The sequence below is a fragment of the Schistocerca serialis genome, chromosome 2 (assembly GCF_023864345.2).
Source record: "Schistocerca serialis cubense isolate TAMUIC-IGC-003099 chromosome 2, iqSchSeri2.2, whole genome shotgun sequence".
Taxonomy (NCBI): Eukaryota; Metazoa; Arthropoda; class Insecta; order Orthoptera; family Acrididae; genus Schistocerca; species Schistocerca serialis.
Window position 1 is genome coordinate 99885888 of NC_064639.1, and position 18450 is coordinate 99904337.

Here is an 18450-nt window from a genome sequence, read left to right on the forward strand (position 1 = left end):
AAAAAAACTTCTTTTGTCCATTCGCCTCATCCGCCTATATCCATTTGATTTTCATTACGGTCAAACTTAGCGTATTTTACGGGCTATAAGTGCTACCAAATATAAGATTCACCTTAATTTTTAAGCATTTTTTAAAAATAACGTTTTTACCATTTTTATTATTAGACTGCAAAGCCCAACTTAGTTTATGAAACCGAACTGACCTTTAAAATCCCTGAAAATCGTCGTTTGAACTCTCTCCTCCTCCTCCTCCTCGTCGTCGTCCTCTTCATATATAAGATGATCTGCCATCGAGAGCGTTACATTCGCCGTACTTGAAATATTTAATAACTTCTTTCATTCTAGATCATGGCTGTTTTATCCACTGATTGTAGGTCGTTTTCAAGCTCCTTTCGGCGTGAACTTATCCATCATTCATTTGTTCCATTTCTCTCTCATATACACTTTAATGGTGAATTTCTCGAGACATCAAGGGGTTGCAGTTGTGAAGAAAGTCCTTCCGGAATAACAGCAAGCTCTTTATTTCCCTGTCTCAATTTCTGTTTCAAAATATTTTTCACATGGCTGCCAAACTGATCTAGCAAAGGAGGAGAACTCATTTTCAATAAATCACCTTTCCTTCTCTTCCACAACCTGCTAATCCTTAATCTCATACCAGCCTCGTCCCTCCAGTCCTCGCGACTGCTACGGTCGCAGGTTCGAATCCTGCCTCGGGCATGGATGTGTGTGATGTCCTTAGGTTAGTTAGGTTTAAGTAGTTCTAAGTTCTAGGGGACTGATGACCACAGATGTTAAGTCCCATAGTGCTCAGAGCCATTTGAACCTCCAGTCCTTGTCACGTGCGTGAACAGCAACACCTAGCGGTATTTCAGGTGGTTTTATCATTGTTTTGCATTTGAAAATAATCATTGGATTAAGTTTAGTACCGTCAGCACAACATGAAAGGACAACAGCGTAGTGCTTCTTTGATGCCCTTGTTTTTATAGTTGCAGTTTCAGCACCTTTCATGACAACAGTTCTGTTACTCGGCACGTCAAGTGTCAGCGGAGTTTCGTCCATATTCGCTATTTGGTTTAGTTCCGCAATGGTTTTCTTTCGATATTGGTTAATAAAGCGAAGGATATATATTTTCACTTCATACTCTTGTGGCATTTTTTGAGATATTTTGGTTTTGGTCCGCATGCTAAGTTCACCAACCAACCACGCTCTTAAAGTCTGTTAAGTTCCACTGTAGCACTAGCTTAGGAACGCGTATTTGAATAATTTATGTTTTAACATGAAAGGGCATGCCATTTAGACAGTGTAATTGAATCCATTTCAATTCATCATCTGGGCCATTTTGCATTCAGTGTTCTATTTGCACATTTATTCTTCCTCATTTTTCTCAGTTCTTTTTAAATAGCCCACTAATCACGAAAATAGGAATGCGGGTAAGCTACTACAAACAGCATAGTGAACGCATTATTGTGGCCAAGATAGATACGAAGCCCACACCTACTACAGTAGTACAAGTTTATATGACAACTAGCTCTGCAGATGACGAATAAATTGAAGAAATGTATGATGAAATAAAGGAAATTATTCAGATAGTGAAGGGAGACGAAAATTTAATAGTCATGGGTGACTGGAATTCGGTAGTAGGAAAAGGGAGAGAAGGAAACATAGTAGGTGAATATAGATTGGGGCTAAGAAATGAAAGAGGAAGCTGCCTGGTAGAATTTTGCACAGGGCACATCTTAATCATAGCTAACAATGGAAGAAGCCTGGAGATACTGACAGGTTTCAGATAGATTATATAATGGTAAGACAGAGATTTAGAAACCAGGTTTTAAATTGTAAGACATTTCCAGGGGCAGATGTGGACTTTGACCACAATCTATTGGTTATGAGCTGTAGATTAAAACTGAAGAAACTGCAAAAAGGTGGGAATTTAAGGAGATGGGACCTGGATAAACTGAAAGAACCAGAGGTTGTACAGAGTTTGAGGGAGAGCATAAGGGAACAATTGAGAAGAATGGGGGAAAGAAATACAGTAGAAGAAGAATGGGTAGCTTTGAGGGATGAAGTAGTGAAGGTAAAAAAACAAGGGCTAGTAGAAATCCTTGGGTAACAAGAAATATTGTATTTAATTGATGGAAGGAGAAAATATAAAAATGCAGGCAAAAAGGAATACAAACGTCTCAAAAATGATATCGACAGGAAGTGCAAAATGGCTAAGCAGGGATGGATGGATAGAGGACAAAACTCTACCATCTGGTGAGCAAGATGTATGAAACAGATGAAATACCCTCAGAGTTCAAGAAGAATATAATAATTCCAATCCCAAAGAAAGCAGGTGTTGACAGATGTGAAAATTACCGAACTATCAGTTTAATAAGTCACAGCTGCAAAATACTAACGCGAATTCTTTACAGACGAATGGAAAAACTAGTAGAACCCGACCTCGGGGAAGATCAGTTTGGATCCGTAGAAATGTTGGAACACGTGATGCAATACTGACCCTACGACTTATCTTATAAGCTAGATTAAGGAAGGGCAAACCTACGTTTCTAGCATTTGTAGGCTAAGAGAAAACTTTTGACAATGTTGACTGGAATACTCTCTTTCAAATTCTGAAGGTGGCAGGGGTAAAATACAGGGAGCGAAAGGCTATTTACAATTTGTACAGAAACCAGATGGCAGTTATAAGAGTCGAGGGACATGAAAGGGAAGCAGTGGTTGGGAAGGGAGTGAGACAGGGTTGTAGCTTCTCCCCGATGTTGTTCAATCTGTACATTGAGCAAGCAGTAAAAGAAACAAAAGAAAAATTCGGAGTAGGTATTAAAATCCATGGAGAAGTAATAAAAATTTTTAGGTTCGCCGATGACATTGTAATTCTGTCAGAGACAGCAAAGGACTTGGAAGAGCAATTGAACTGAATGGATTGTGTCTTGAAAGGAGGATATAACATGAACATCGACAAAAGCAAAACGAGGATAATGGAATGTAGTCGAATTAAGTCGAGTGATGCTGAGGGAATTAGATTAGGAAATGAGACACTTAAAGTAGTAAAGGGGTTTTGCTATTTGGGGAGCAAAATAACAAAATGGTCGAAGTAGAGAGGATATAAAATGTAGACTGGCAATGGCAATGAAAGCGTTTCTGAAGAAGAGAAATTTGTTAACATCGAGTATAGATTTAAGTGTCAGGAAGTCATTTGTGAAAGTATATGTATGGAGTGTAGCCATGTATGGAAGTGAAACATGGACGATAAATAGTTTGGACAAGAAGAGAATAGAAGCTTTTGAAATGTGGTGCTACAGAAGAATGCTGAAGATTAGATGGGTAGATCACATAACTAATGAGGAAGTATTGAATAGGATTGGGGAGAAGAGAAGTTTGTGGCACAGCTTGACCAGAAGAAGGGATAGGTTGGTAGGACATGTTCTGAGGCATCAAGGGATCACCAATTTAGTACTGGAGGGCAGCGTGGAGGGTAAAAATCGCAGAGGGAGGCCAAGAGATGAATACACTAAGCAGATTCAGAAGGATGTAGGTTGCAGTAGGTACTGGGAGATGAAGAAGGTTGCACAGGATAGAGTAGCATGGAGAGCTGCATCAAACCAGTCTCAGGACTGAAGACCACAACAACAACAATCGTGAATGGTTTTTTTTTCTGTGAGTGGAGCGCCGAAATGCGACTCAGTTGCTCAGTTTCCATGTTCTTCTGCATATGCTACTGCTTTCAACTTACTGCCCGCATCGTATGAATATCTTCTATTTTTTTCCCATTGCGAAACTGGCTACTAAAAAAAAATATTGTTCTGTTACCAATAACACAAATCACTTCCAGTTAAAGTTCAATGGGACCGAAGACTGCAATGACACATCATAGCCGAGACAGCCTTCCGGGTTTGTGATGTCGAGGCGGGAGGAAGAGTGTTAGCAAGCTTGTGAATCCCCGCAACTCATGTTCGTCGCGTCGGTGTGCTGCTGCTGCTAGTTAAATCCAATGTTGCCAGATAGAGAAAGGTTTCCTCTGGCATCGAAGGCTGGCGGGAATTTTAAATCAAACACTGGACATTTTTGTATTAATTTTGAGTATAAGACACACCTGAATTTTGGAGACAATTTTTGGAGGAAAAAGGTGAGTCTTGTAGTCCATAAAATACGGTACGTCTTCCACTGCTACCTGTTCCGCAAACCCATTTGTTTGTTTGCCTTACTGTACTACATTCTTTGAAGTTGTGAAGGTAGCAGAGATAAAATAGCTAAAAATACTATACAGCACGTTCAGAAACGGAGAGGAGGTACAAGAGAGTGAGACAGAGCTGCAGCCTAATCCGATTTTATTCAATCGGTACAATGGTAAAACAGTAAAGGAAACCAAGGAGCAATGTAGAAAGGGAATTAAAGTTCAGGTAGAAGAAATGAAAACTTTGAGGTCTGCCGGTGACGTAGTAATTTTGTCGCAGACAGCAAAGGACTTGAAAGAGCAGTGGAAGTGAGTAGATAATGTCTTGAAAAGACGTTATAAGATTAACATCACCAAAAGGAAAAGAAGGCTAAGGGAACGTAGTGCAATTAATCACGGGACTCTGAGGCAATTACATTACGAAATGAGTCACTAACCGTGATCGATTACTTTAGTTTTTTGGTTAGTAAAATAACATGATAGGAAGGGTATATGTAGCTGCCACCATCCATCACAAACTATAGACGTCCTTCGTGGTGCACCGGGCACTCTTGTTGTGTCTGATGGAGACAGCCTTGCTAAGGAGCTGGAACACCTACAGTCTGTGTTAAACGGTAATGGATATTCTCCACATAAGATCAGCACTTCTTTATTTATTCATTTATTTAACCTGGCAAGATTAGGGCCATCAGGCCCTCTCTTACATCTAACCAGGCATTCTACTTATTTTACATTCATCTGTTTTAGTAGGCAAGTTAAACTACATCCAGTACAAAAAGTGAAATAAACAATTAGAAAGGTACACCTGGAAAAATACATACATATAGAGTTTATATTCTTAGGTCACAAGTACTGTTATAATTAGACATTATTGAAGAGACAGATTTTAGATAGGAGTGCCGGCAGCAGGGAGTATGAGGGAGACTCATGGTGAAGGGAGGAGAAGAATAGAGAGACATGATGAAACATAATTAAGGGAATATAAAGGAAAAGAAGATTGCGTGGCTAATAGAGATAGATGAAGAGGAAGGCATCTCAGGAGCAAGATAGGAGGCGCTAGCTTTGCTATTTGACAGATGAGAGGATTGGCCTTGTACATTAATTTTGTGGAGAACGTTATGAGGATGATAGTAGGAAATGCTTCAACTTCTTCTTAAAAGCAGCAGGAGATTGAATTTTGCGCAAGGTAAGGGGCAGTTTGTCCAGAGGCGGACAGCGGCAACTGAGAAGGAGTTTGCAAAAGTTTTTGTTTTCTGAGTGGGCACAGTTAGGATACCAAATAAGAGTGACCTCGTGTTTCGATTATGATGGCATGACAGGTTTTTAATCTCTGAAGCAAGGTACTGGGGTGCTTGCGCGACGAGGAGTCGGTGAAGTAGACATAGAGTGTGGTAGTAACGCAATTTGTCCGGCCGCAGCCACCCTAGCTCGGAGTATGAAGCACTAACATGATCATATCGGCGAATGTTGCAGGTGTAACGCACACAGACATTCACGGTTAGTTCTAGCTATCTTTTGTTTTCACTACTCATGCCTTGTTGAATCACATCACAATAGTGGAGGTTCGGTAGAACGAGTGCTTGCACGAGCTGGCGTTTCAAGTCCTGTGGAAATATGTTCCGAAACTTTTTTAGAGCATAGAGACAAGCAGATGTCTTTCGGCACACTGCGACTGTATTCTCCGCCCGGTTGAGATGCTCATCCAAAGTTACACCCAAGTTCTTAACTGTGTTCTGATACGGTATTGGAGTACCGTCGAGCAGAATAGGAGGTAGCCGTTCGCGGAAATCTGAACTTATTAATTTCTGATGGGCTATTAAGATTACTTGCGGCTTTTTTGCATTTAGTTTAAGCCCCAGGTTTTTCGCCCATGTCACTACTGAAGACAGATCATCATTCATCTGAGCGATTGCAGTGTTTACATCTTCAGGTCTGACGCTTAGGTAGAGCTGGAGGTCTTCGGCATAGAAATGCCGAGAAGAAGAAGCGTGGCAACCCAGCTGATCAAGGGGAGTAGGTGCGGTTCAAGTCCACGGCGTTCCTCCCGAACGTCGGCAATACTTCATCAAAATTAGGCTGAATCTTAAGGGAAAATTATGTCAAAGTAATTTTCCGCCCACGTAGGTTTGACGTAGATTTGACTATAATATGTCTTTAAGCCTCCCTTTGCGATCAGCTCCCACTGGCATACACAACACACAACAAAGGTATGTTTAAAATTCAACGAATAAATTGTTGCAGAAATAAATCAGTCCCAATGCCCCATTTCCGACCAAGGTTTTCGAGAGATTTCCCTTGGTCGTCATCCGAATGCTGTCCCACGTATCACAGCCAACTTGGATATTTAAGATTTCAACGAAAAAGACAAAATTCTGCAACAGTTCATCATGGGGGGGGGGGGGATTCTGGTGGTGGCTTCGTCATAGCACTGAGTCGGATAATTAGGGAGGGTCAGTAGACTAGAGGACTCTCCTACTAGGAACTCTACATCCCCACGTCCATGTGTCTGCCATATACACTGGAAGTTCGTAGCGCATAGTCCTTCCCTCAGATCGAACCACCACCACCATTGCTAATTATGCATTGCGTCACCATGCTACCACGTCTTTACCTTTAGCGACATCGAAAGTAGTAGTAGAATCACTTTGGGTAGATACAGCGAGGAGAGTATCTTCACACATTGAATTAGAGAGCGGTTGTAGAGAAAGTATCGGAAAGTTTTCGATAGGAGCTGTCTAACTGAACCCGTTTTATATTAAATTCTGAGCTTGTGCCATAGAAAGTGATCACTGGTGACTGCCGTATAAAAAGTGCGTAAGCACCGTGTGAAGTTCTTTAGATCATGAAAAAGCTTTATTGCAAAGAGTGAAGAGTATTATTTAAACACTTGATATTTTTAAGCGCGTTGGCCGCTCAGCAAGTTTATACTACTGTGAGAGGGAATAGGCACAAAAAAACGCTCTGATAAATTGCAATAAGCACAGTATGTAAACTTTTTCTTGAGCTGTACTATAGGTGTGGGAAGCGGAGGAAGAAAGCTCCACCCCTACTCGCGCAACGCCACCGCTCTACCGTGTTTTGTGCTTCTTGCAGAGTATCTGCTTTCAATCCAGATAGTCATTTTCACTTTACTAAGCGTGACTTTTCTAATGTTAAAACAAAAGCTGACCTACTTTGGACACACAATGCGAAGGCATGCCTCGCTGGAAAAAACATGCTGGGGAAGATTGAAGGAACAGAAGAGGACGTCAGAGGATGAGATGGATCGATGGCATCACAGAAGCAATGTGTTCCAACCTGGAAGGTCCACGGGAGAAAGTGCAAGACAGGAAAAAGTGGCGTGATTTGGTTCATGGGGTCACGAAGAGTCGGATCCGACTAAACGAATATATATATATATATATATATATATATATATATATATATATATATATAGGGAGGGAGAGAGAGAGAGAGAGAGAGAAAGAGAGAGAGAAGCGTCACTTTACATAACGCATGCGATGGGTCAGGAACTTAATCACTCATTCTAGTAAAGGAAACAGACATCAGACTACCAACCAGAAATGGGAACCCAGTGCTCAAGAAAATCTTGAGAGGCAGCAGTAAATTGTTCAATTGTTCGCAATGTCGCTTTTTTGGAGCTTGTTCTTGACTTAATGGACGACGGTATTTGCCGTAAATATTCGCCGTAAGCGCGGTACTTACTAATATTTTCTTTCTTTTTGCAGGTAAGGTGCAGTCACAGCTCTCATTGCCTCTTCATCGGTGTCACTTCCAAATTTTTTTGTAAGTACAGTTGTGTAAAGTAGTTGAAGTTCTAAAGGAGACCGTCATTACTGGATAGCAATATTAGCATTTGAATCTAGAACTTTCCTCTGCAACAGGAGTTCTAAGAGACAGCGTGACTGCCTGGTCTTGCCCGTCAGGCTGTGGACTTCAACAGTCGCACAGGGATTACGTGTGAGACGGCTGATGTATCATTATTTTTGAATGCCTTGTCATGACTGCTCATCAAATATCTCCTTCAAAAGCATAGAAATTTGGCGCGGGTAACGTGGTATTAGACCAATACACAGCTGTCGTAGAATTTAAGGAAACGTTGACACGCAGGCCATTTCGACTGCCGATGTTTCATAATTAGAAAGATTAGAGTTTAACATCTCGTCGACGACAGGGTCATTAAAGACGAAGGAAAAGCTTGGATTGGCGATGCAGGAAAGTGGTCGTACCCTTTTCAAATGGAGCCATAATCGCTTTTGGAAGTTAACAAAAAACCTGAATCAAACCGTCGGACGGGGATGTGAATTTCACTCCGTCCGAAAATGAGTCCACTACTTTAACTACTGCATCACCTAACTCGATACGCAACCACAAGTGTGCCACTAAGAGATTTCAACAGGGACGAAACAATAGGAGTCGCTGCATTCTCAAGGAGCCGGCCGCTAGCAACATCAGTAGCACAAACTGGAAGTGTAAATGATAAATACGTCGTAATGGCTTCATCGTAATGCGAAGTGGAGATGGCGAAAGCACACGGTCACTGCGAGAGTAGATATATCACTGAAATAAGAAGGTTAAAGCTTTTTGGACGCCGAAACTTCTGTGCTTAAATGTAGACTATTTAGGTTTGGAAGTTTAAGGTTCAATTCTGTCGTCCATTCCAGGAAAAGACTGTCGTCAGTCATAATAAACTGTGTGAAATTGTGTTTTGAAGGTGTTACAGAATGAAGAAGGGAAATGTAAAGACTAATGTAGTTGAACACAATGGTAAGGAAGTTTTAGGTACTATTCCAGATAGAAAACTTCACTCTAAACCTTTAACATACTGAAACTGTGTGCCAGTCACGGATTCGAATTCAGACGTTTCGTCCAGTGCGGCCGAGGTTGCACCACTCGTAATCAGCCAGAAGGCCAGCTGATTTAGGCTGGCTCATTTAGAGTGGTCGGTTGTGGCGGCTTCCCATACATGTGAGATGGCAGAATATCGTGTGACTCTGTCTTTCGCGTGGCACCCAGTCAACAGTTGCAGAGCTTTTCTGCTGAACCTCGCAACGTTGGAATGTGTCGGCGCTTACCCAGCAATGCGTATTCGCTGAAACGAAATCGGCTTCCGCTGATGCTGAGTGAATGGAAGCGGCGTCAAGTTAAGCCTCCCCACCGACTGCAAGAAAAATTACAGAGAGCGTACTCGACGAACGGAAATGTGTTGGGATACAACTGGCTTTCCTTCGTTACCTTATAGAAACTGCGCTAGTATCCCCCCCCCCCCCCTCTCTCTCCTCTCTCTCTCTCTCTCTCCTCTCTCTCTCTCTCTCTCTCTCTCTCTGTGTGTGTGTGTGTGTGTGTGTGTGTGTGTGTGTGTGTGTGTGTGTGTGTGTGTGTGTGGTTTTTTTTTTTTTAACAGTCATAGACGGGGCGCTAAACCCTGGTATTTCTTCCTGCTCCTCTCCCCTCCCCCCCTGCACCCCACTCTTTTTGATCCGCGAGAATTGAGACATTTATGTTATTAATCACTTACTGCATCGAACCAGGCTTTATGACTGTAGAAAGCAGCATCAGCAACAAAAATACGTCGTACAGTCCCTGACTGGCAATGGTGATTTCTCTTTGCCGTACTTCATAGTTTGTTCTTTCCACTGTGCTCAGATTTTAACTGTACATCTAGCAGTTTTCTTCCTTTCTGAGAGTGGAGACATAGTTGAAGACACCAATTAGCTGTGAATTACGTACTATTTTTCTGTGTTCTTGTATAATAAACGTTTACACGCCATTACTTGAGATAAAGCTTGGGAGCGAGCCTGGCATTAGGATACGCAAGCGTATGTAGGAATTCGACTTGCTGATGTCTGTTAAGTACTCGTTTACACAACAAGCCCATGTAATTCACGAACAGCACAATAATACCATCAAAATGAAAGAGCAGAGTAGTTGACAGCAGCTGGTATTTTGTGATTATTGTCCTTTCTATACTGAAACATGAAACAAAAACAGAATTAGATTATTAAATGTTCATAACTTTCTCGATGTAGTGAGGTTCCAGGAAATTTATGTCAGCCACTCGAAGTATTTTGCCACACGAAGTATTTTGGTCGGCACTTTATGTAAATGAAACGGGGTCAATATCTATAATGCTACTATTACTTCAGTTTTTATCAGCAGAATTATTAACAGTGGTTTGTTGCTGTTTTTATTTTCCGTTCGGATCCACCTGTTTTTTCACACAGCAACAATCTAAGTGTAAATTATAGATACAGTAATCGTGGAAGCACAAATAACCTTCCTAATCGTTCAGCTGTTCTTACATAGCAAAGAACGAATTGATACTGAACGTTGTTCAATCACAAATGTGGCGAATGCAAGACCACTGCGGCTTGGGAGGAAATAAATGCTGTCTGTCGTAACTAGCTAGGTAGCAAGCTTATTACCGTTTCCGCCTACAAGGACATTGGCAGTAAAAGACCGTGTAATGAACGGCCTAGCGTTGCAGGTAAAGATCTTGTATCGCGTGCGCATGAGTATCGCGTGCAGGGCATGTAACTGCATTTAATTTCTTTGATAAATGTGCTCACTAGCGGAATGGGCGGCTCACTGCCGTCGTGCCGTGCTCAACCAGCCCTAAGAACAGCGCCGGCATACATCACCGAAAAAATGAACTATCGATAGTTTGCCAGTTACGATTGTACCCTGGGGGCGAGATGTGAGCTACTTTACTGTAAGTGGCGACCGAAAAGTTTACGTTTGGGGACGTTGCTGCAGCGTATATGCAACGTAGCGCGACTCCCATGCGGATGTATAAGCGTCGACATTTAGGCAAGCGATTAGTGTGGCATTCGTGCCTTACTAACGTGCGTGCCGTAAATACGGAAACCTGTATTTAGACATTCATCGGAGAACGAAGAATGTATGTCGGGCACCATATCTATCGAAAACCACCGCTTTGGGTGCTACTGATATCACATGTCCCCATAATGCAAATGTCGTAATGCAAAAGTTACGCCAACTCTAATGGGAGACACTGGGGCCTCCTCCCCCTTAGCCCTGGTCTTTCCCAGTGCGATTATTACCCCTTCGGTCCCTTAAAAGAGGCCTTGAAGGGTCGACGATTCCCATCTACATCTACATCCATACTCCGCAAGCCACCTGACGGTGTGTGGCGAAGGGTACCTTGAGTACCTCTATCGGTTCTCCCTTCTATTCCAGTCTCGTATTGTTCGTAGAAAGAAAGATTGACGGTATGCCTGTGTGGGCTCTAATCTCTCTGATTTTATTCTCATGGTCTCTTCGCGAGATATACGTAGGAGGGATCAATATACTGCTTGACTCCTCGGTGAAGGTATGTTGTCGAAACTTCAACAAAAGCCCGTACCGAGCTACTGAGCGTCTCTCCTGCAGAGTCTTCCACTGGAATTTATCTATCATCTCCGTAATGCTTTCGCGATTACTAAATGATCCTGTAACTAAGCCCACTGTTCTCCGTTGGATCTTCTCCATCTCTTCTATCAACAGCCTCAACGAGTGCAGGGCAAAGTCAGGACATGCGGGGACCAAGCAGCAATCGGTATTGTAATTGTAAACTGTCGAAGCTGCGTTGGTAAAGTACCGGAACTTCAAGCGCTGATAGGAAGCACCGATGCCGAAATCGTTATATGTACAGAAAGCTGGTTGAAGCCAGAGATAAATTCTGCCGAAATTTTTACAAAGGTACAGACGGTGTTTAGAAAGGATCAATTGCATGCAACCGGTGTTAGTAGTAGTTTATCCTGTAGTGAAATAGAAGTGGATAATTCCTGTGAATTATTATGGGTGGAGGTTACACTCAACAACCGAGCTAGGTTAATAATTGGCTCCTTTTACCGACCTCCCGACTCAGCAGCATTAGTGGCAGAACAACTGGGAGAAAATTTGGAATACATTTCACATAAATTTTCTCAGCATGTTATAGTCTTAGGTGGAGATTTTAATTTACCAGATATAGACTGGGACACTCAGATGTTTAGGACGGGTGGTGGGGACAGGGCATCGAGTGACATTATACTGAGTGCACTATCCGAAAATTACGTCGAGCAATTAAACAGAGAACCGACTCGTCGAGATAACGTCTTGGACCTACTGATAACAAACAGACCCGAACTTTTCGACTCTGTATGTACAGAACAGGGAATCAGTGATCATAAGGCCGTTGCAGCATCCCTGAATATGGAAGTTAGTAGGAATATAAAAAAAGGGAGGAAGGTTTATCTGTTTAGCAAGAGTAATAGAAGGCAGATTTCAGACTACCTAACAGATCAAAACGAAAGTTTCTGTTCCGACACTGACGATGTTGAGTGTTTATGGAAAAAGTTCAAGGCAATCGTAAAATGCGTTTTAGACAGGTACGTGCCGAGTAAAACTGTGAGGGACGGGAAAAACCCACCGTGGTTCAACAACAAAGTTAGGAAACTACTGCGAAAGCAAAGAGAGCTTCACTCCAAGTTTAAACGCAGCCAAAACCTCTCAGACAAACAGAAGCTAAACGATGTCAAAGTCATCGTAAGGAGGGCTATGCGTGAAGCGTTCAGTGAATTAGAAAGTAAAATTCTATGTACCGACTTGACAGAAAATCCTAGGAAGTTCTGGTCTTACGTTAAATCAGTAAGTGGCTCGAAACAGCATATCCAGACACTCCGGGATGATGATGATGACATTGAAACAGAAGATGACACGCTTAAAGCTCAAATACTAAACACATTTTTCCAGTAAGTTGCTCGAAACAGCATATCCAGACACTCCGGGATGATGATGATGACATTGAAACAGAAGATGACACGCTTAAAGCTCAAATACTAAACACGTTTTTCCAAATCTGTTTCACAGAGGAAGACCGCACTGCAGTTCCTTCTCTAAATCCTCGCACAAACGAAAAAATGGCTGACATCGAAATAAGTGTCCAAGGAATAGAAAAGCAACTGGAATCACTCAACAGAAGAAAGTTCACTGGACCTGACGGGATACCAATTCGATTCTACACAGAGTACGCGAAAGAACTTGCCCCCCCCCCCCCCCCTTCTAACAGCCGTGTACCGCAAGCCTCTAGAGCAACGGAAGGTTCCAAATGATTATGATTGGAAAAGAGCACAGATAGTCCAAGTCCTCAAGAAGGGTCGTCGAGCAGATGCGCAAAACTAGACCTATATCTCTGACGTCGATCTGTTGTAGAATTTTAGAACATGTTTCTTGCTCGAATATCATGTCGTTTTTGGAAACCCAGAATCTACTATGTAGGAATCAACATGGATTCCGGGAACAGCGATCGTGTGAGACCCAACTCGCTTTATTTGTTCATGAGACCCAGAAAATATTAGATACAGGCTCCCAGGCAGATGCTATTTTTCTTGACTTCCGGAAGGCGTTCGATACAGTTCCGCACTGTCGCCTGATAAACAAAGTAAGAGCCTACGGAATATCAGACCAACTGTGTGGCTGGATTGAAGAGTTTTTAGCAGACAGAACACAGCATGTTGTTCTCAATGGAGAGACGTCTACAGACGTTAAAGTAACCTCTGGAGTGCCACAGGGGAGTGTTATGGGACCATTGCTTTTCACAATATATATATATATATATATATATATATATATATATATATATATATATATAATGACCTAGTAGATAGTGTCGGAAGTTCCATGCGGCTTTTCGCGGATGATGCTGTAGTATACAGAGAAGTTGCAGCATTAGAAAATTGTAGCAAAATGCAGGAAGATCTGCAGCGGATAGGCACTTGGTGCAGGGAGTGGCAACTGACCCTTAACATAGACAAATGTAATGTATTGCGAATACATAGAAAGAAGGATCCTTTATTGTATGATTCTATGATAGCGGAACAAACACTGGTAGCAGTTACTTCTGTAAAATATCTGGGAGTATGCGTGCGGAACGATTTGAAGTGGAATGATCATATAAAATTAGTTGTTGGTAAGGCGGGTACCAGGTTGAGATTCATTGGGAGAGTCCTCAGAAAATGTAATCCATCAACAAAGGAGGTGGCTTACAAAACACTCGTTCGACCTATACTTGAGTATTGCTCATCAATGTGGAATCCGTACCAGATCGGGTTGACGGAGGAGATAGAGAAGATCCAAAGAAGAGCGGCGCGTTTCGTCACAGGGTTATTTGGTAACCGTGATAGCGTTACAGAGATGTTTAACAAACTCAAGTGGCAGACTCTGCAAGAGAGGCGCTCTGCATCGCGGTGTAGCTTGCTCGCCAGGTTTCGAGAGGGTGCGTTTCTGGATGAGGTATCGAATATATTGCTTCCCCCCTACTTATACCTCCCGAGGAGATCACGAATGTAAAATTAGAGAGATTAGAGCGCGCACGGAGGCTTTCAGACAGTCGTTCTTCCCGCGAACCATACGCGACTGGAACAGGAAAGGGGGGTAATGACAGTGGCACGTAAAGTGCCCTCCGCCACACACCGTTGGGTGGCTTGCGGAGTATAAATGTAGATGTAGTACGGACCCCACACCGGTGAGCAGTATTCAAGCAGTGGGCGAACAAGCGTACTGTAACCTACTTCTTTGTTTTCGGATTGCATTTCCTTATGATTCTTCCAATGAATCTGTCTGGCATCTGCTGTACCGACGATCAACTTTATATGATCACTCCATTTTAAATCACTCCTAATGCCTACTCCCAGATGATTCATGGAATTAACTGCTTCCAGTTGCTGACCTGCTATATTGTGGCTAAATGATATAGGATCTTTCTTTCTAGACATTCGCAGCACATTACACTTGTCTACATTGAGATTCAATTGACATTCCCTGCACCATGCTTAAATTCGTTGCAGATCCTCCTGCATTTCAGTACAATTTTCCATTGTTACAACATCTCGATATACTACAGATCATCCGCAAAAAGCCTCAGTGAACTTCCGATGTTATCCACAAGGTCATTTATGTGTATTGTGAATAGCAACGGTCCTACAACACTCTCCTGCGGCACACCTGAAATCACTCTTACTTCGGAAAACTTTTCTCCATTGAGAATGACATGCTGCATTGTTATCGAGGAACTCTTCAAAAATGGCTCTGAGCACTATGGGACTTAACATCTGAGGTCATCAGTCCCCTAGAACTTAGAACTACTTAAACCTATCTAACCTAAGGACAACAAACACATCCATGCCCGAGGCAGGATTCGAACCTGCGACCGTAGCGATCACGCGGTTTCAAACTGAAGCGCTTAGAACCGCACGGCCACAACGGCCGGCAGGAACTCTTCAATCCAATCACACAATTGGTCTGATAGTCCATATGCTCTTACTTTGTTCATTAAACGATTGTGGGGAACTGTATCGAACACCTTGTGGAAGTCAAGAAACATGGCATCTACCTGGGAACTCGTGTTTATGGCCCCCTGAGTCTCGTGGACGAATAGCGCGAGCTGGGTTTCACACGATCGTCTTTTTCGAAACCCATGCTGATTCCTACAGAGTAGGACGAGTGGGACGAGAATGTGCAGCAGGCAGTTGCGGACTTCTTCACGCAGCAGGACGCGGTGTTCCAGCAGACTGGTATCTGCCCCCATGTGTGTCGATAGGATGATTGCCTCAGTGCTCAATGATCAAGGCGATTTTGCCTGATTGATATACCGATGCTGGATTGTACGGCCTTCGGGCGGTAACTTTTTGATCGCCTGTTATGGATTACTATTGTCGGAGCGGAAACAAGACTCCTTAGAAATTACGCTACGGTTTTTTGTCCGAATTTTCATAGCCAAACGAAGAATGGGAAATGGACAAATAGGGTATGAAATGTAATCACGATAATTAGGGAAACATAATAAGTGATTTGAGGAAAAACAGAAGTGTTCTACGAACAGCTGCTAGTCTGGCAATCTAAATGAAGTGTGAAGACGTTGATCTCTTAAAGACCCAGCCATTTTACACATAGCATGTTACATTGGTGTGATACTTATGTGTTAACGAAAAAAATTTGTTAATAAACAAAAAGGTCAAAAAATTGTTCAAATGGCTCTGAGCACTATGGGACTTAACATCTATGGCCATCAGTCCCCTAGAACATAGAACTATTTAAACCTAACTAACCTAAGGACATCACACAACACCCAGTCATCACGAGGCAGAGAAAAAAGGTCAAATACTCTGAGACAAAATTTGTCTAAAAGTAAGAAATAAACTAGATTAGATTCTGATTTGACACGCCTCTGAATGATGCTTGGCATAGTGTATAGCAAACGAGGTATCACACAACGGCAGACTGCATGGTCTATATAATCCACGAAATAAATACCCTCTAATAGCCTCTAAAATTGTAAGTTAGACATCGAATGATAAATTCTCAATCGACAACTGACTTGGTGTACATGTTTCAAAGGCGCGTCAAATGTGTCACAAATATATTTTATTTCTTACTTTTAGACAAATCATTTTACAAGGCATTTGACGTCATCTCTGTCACTTACTATTGATATGAGTGAAGAAACAACTTTCGGCTAAGAAGTACATATCAGTACAGGGCTGTGGGTACCCATATTAACGATTTTGTTTCCTGTTACATTTACATATTGAAGGAGGAAAAAATTACAATATGTGTGCTTCAGTACGCGTCGTAATCTCATCCTATTTTCACTCTCTCTTCGAGAGTAGCTGTCTCATTTTGAACTCTCAAATACGAGGGATGGAACTTGATCAGTGGCAACTATTTATTCACAACCGATACAAAATATTTACATGTTTGCACCTGTTACTGTCCTTCAAAGTAGTGACCAGCGTTGTATAGAACCCGTCGCCAGCGATGTGGAAGGCGTAGTATACCGTTAGCAGAACCACATGGAGCCCACCATTCATAAGAGCCTGTTCTGTTGATGGGACGAATGGAGCGGTCTACTGCCTGTCGAATCTCTGGAACAGTTCTGAGGCGAATGCCACGATGTGGTTCCTTCATGTACGGAATCAAATCAAAGTCATCGGTTGTGAATAAATAGTTGCCACTTTTTAAGTTCCAACCCTCGTAATTTGTGTCTGAATTCAAACGTGGCTGTATTGCGGTTTACGTTATTCTTTGTTATGGTAACCGCTCCGAGACTGCAACCACAGATGAATTCTTTGGGAATATGCATAATGTAGTATTTCACATTGACGATGAAACAGACGACGTTAGTGCCATAACAGAAGAACGAGTGAGACACGTTTTACGTGAACAGTTAACTATTAAAACACCTTGTGTGAGATGGATACCCACTTATTTAATACTGACCAAAAGGAAATGCGAAAACAAATTTGTCAGGAATGCTGGGACTGTTTTAATAAGAACCTAAATGATGGTGAACGATGATTTTTTTTTGGTCCATGACTGCGTCAGAAACCTGCGAATTAAAGCCGTGGTTGGAAGCCGATGGCCTTTCACTAGAGAGGGCGAAGTTCTATTCGTCTGTCACATTTCTGCCTGTATTTTTGTTGCCATTTACCGTGCAAAGGATAAAAAAAGCGGTCATTGCTAGTTACGTCTCCTGAAACACAACGAATAAATTCTTGAAGAGTCCCAGGTAATAGAAATTTCTTATCAGGTCTGTGGACCTGTCTCACTAACTCATTCCCATATCCGAAGAAATTTACGACTAGAAAACCTCTTGAGTCAAATGAAGAATCTTTAGATGGCAGTTTTGCACAATTTCTAGAACCATATTTTAAGGATGGAATCCTTTCACAGGGAAAGCAGTGAACAGTGGACCTAAATGGAGAAATGCGTCGAACTTTGAGCTAATAGGCTTTAAGTAACTTTCTTTCAGTGCCAAGACAAGATATTTTCTCCAAGCTCTCGAAATGTCAGAATGAAATTGCTTCACAGTGGACTAACGGTTTATAGTCGGCATAGTAATGCTTTAGAGACTATCCACTGCACATAATGAGGCCTTGTAAGACAGTGCGTAGCGATAAAGTCATGCTGGCTGCTAGTTAGTGTGTGCTTTTCGATGGGATTGAACGTGGCCGGAACCCCTCTGGTACGCTCCCCTCCCGTGCCTGGCATTCTGCTTTCTGATTGGTTGGCGCGTGGCGTACGCATTGCTTTTATCGCCCGTCCCCCTCTCGCTGTTATCTCTGCATGTGTCCAGCACTCCCGGCCATTGCCGCGTCAGCTGCTGATAAAGGGAGCGGTCACACAGTAGGCACGCTCAGCCACGCTCTGCTCTCCGAGCCGGGTGTCTGACCCTGCCTTCCCCTCTGCTTCCGGTAATAATGACTCGCTCACTCCGCTGTCACAACACGTTTACA

At 42.4% G+C, this 18450-nt stretch overlaps 2 protein-coding genes across 2 annotated transcripts in view; both read left to right on the plus strand.

Moving 5' to 3' along the window:
* The window catches only part of LOC126456784 (leucine-rich repeat and calponin homology domain-containing protein-like), a 340291-nt gene extending 332370 nt beyond the window's left edge, over nucleotides 1-7921 (plus strand). Inside the window, exon 3 of the mRNA XM_050092567.1 lies at nucleotides 7903-7921. Coding sequence (XP_049948524.1) covers nucleotides 7903-7906 — 4 coding nt within the window. The 3' untranslated portion in view covers nucleotides 7907-7921. The remainder of the gene's footprint in view (nucleotides 1-7902) is intronic.
* Nucleotides 7907-18450, plus strand: part of LOC126455755 (leucine-rich repeat and calponin homology domain-containing protein-like) — a gene marked incomplete at its 5' end in the record, with an annotated part of 460007 nt that continues 449463 nt past the window's right edge. Inside the window, one exon of the mRNA XM_050091521.1 lies at nucleotides 7907-7960. Coding sequence (XP_049947478.1) covers nucleotides 7907-7960 — 54 coding nt within the window. The remainder of the gene's footprint in view (nucleotides 7961-18450) is intronic.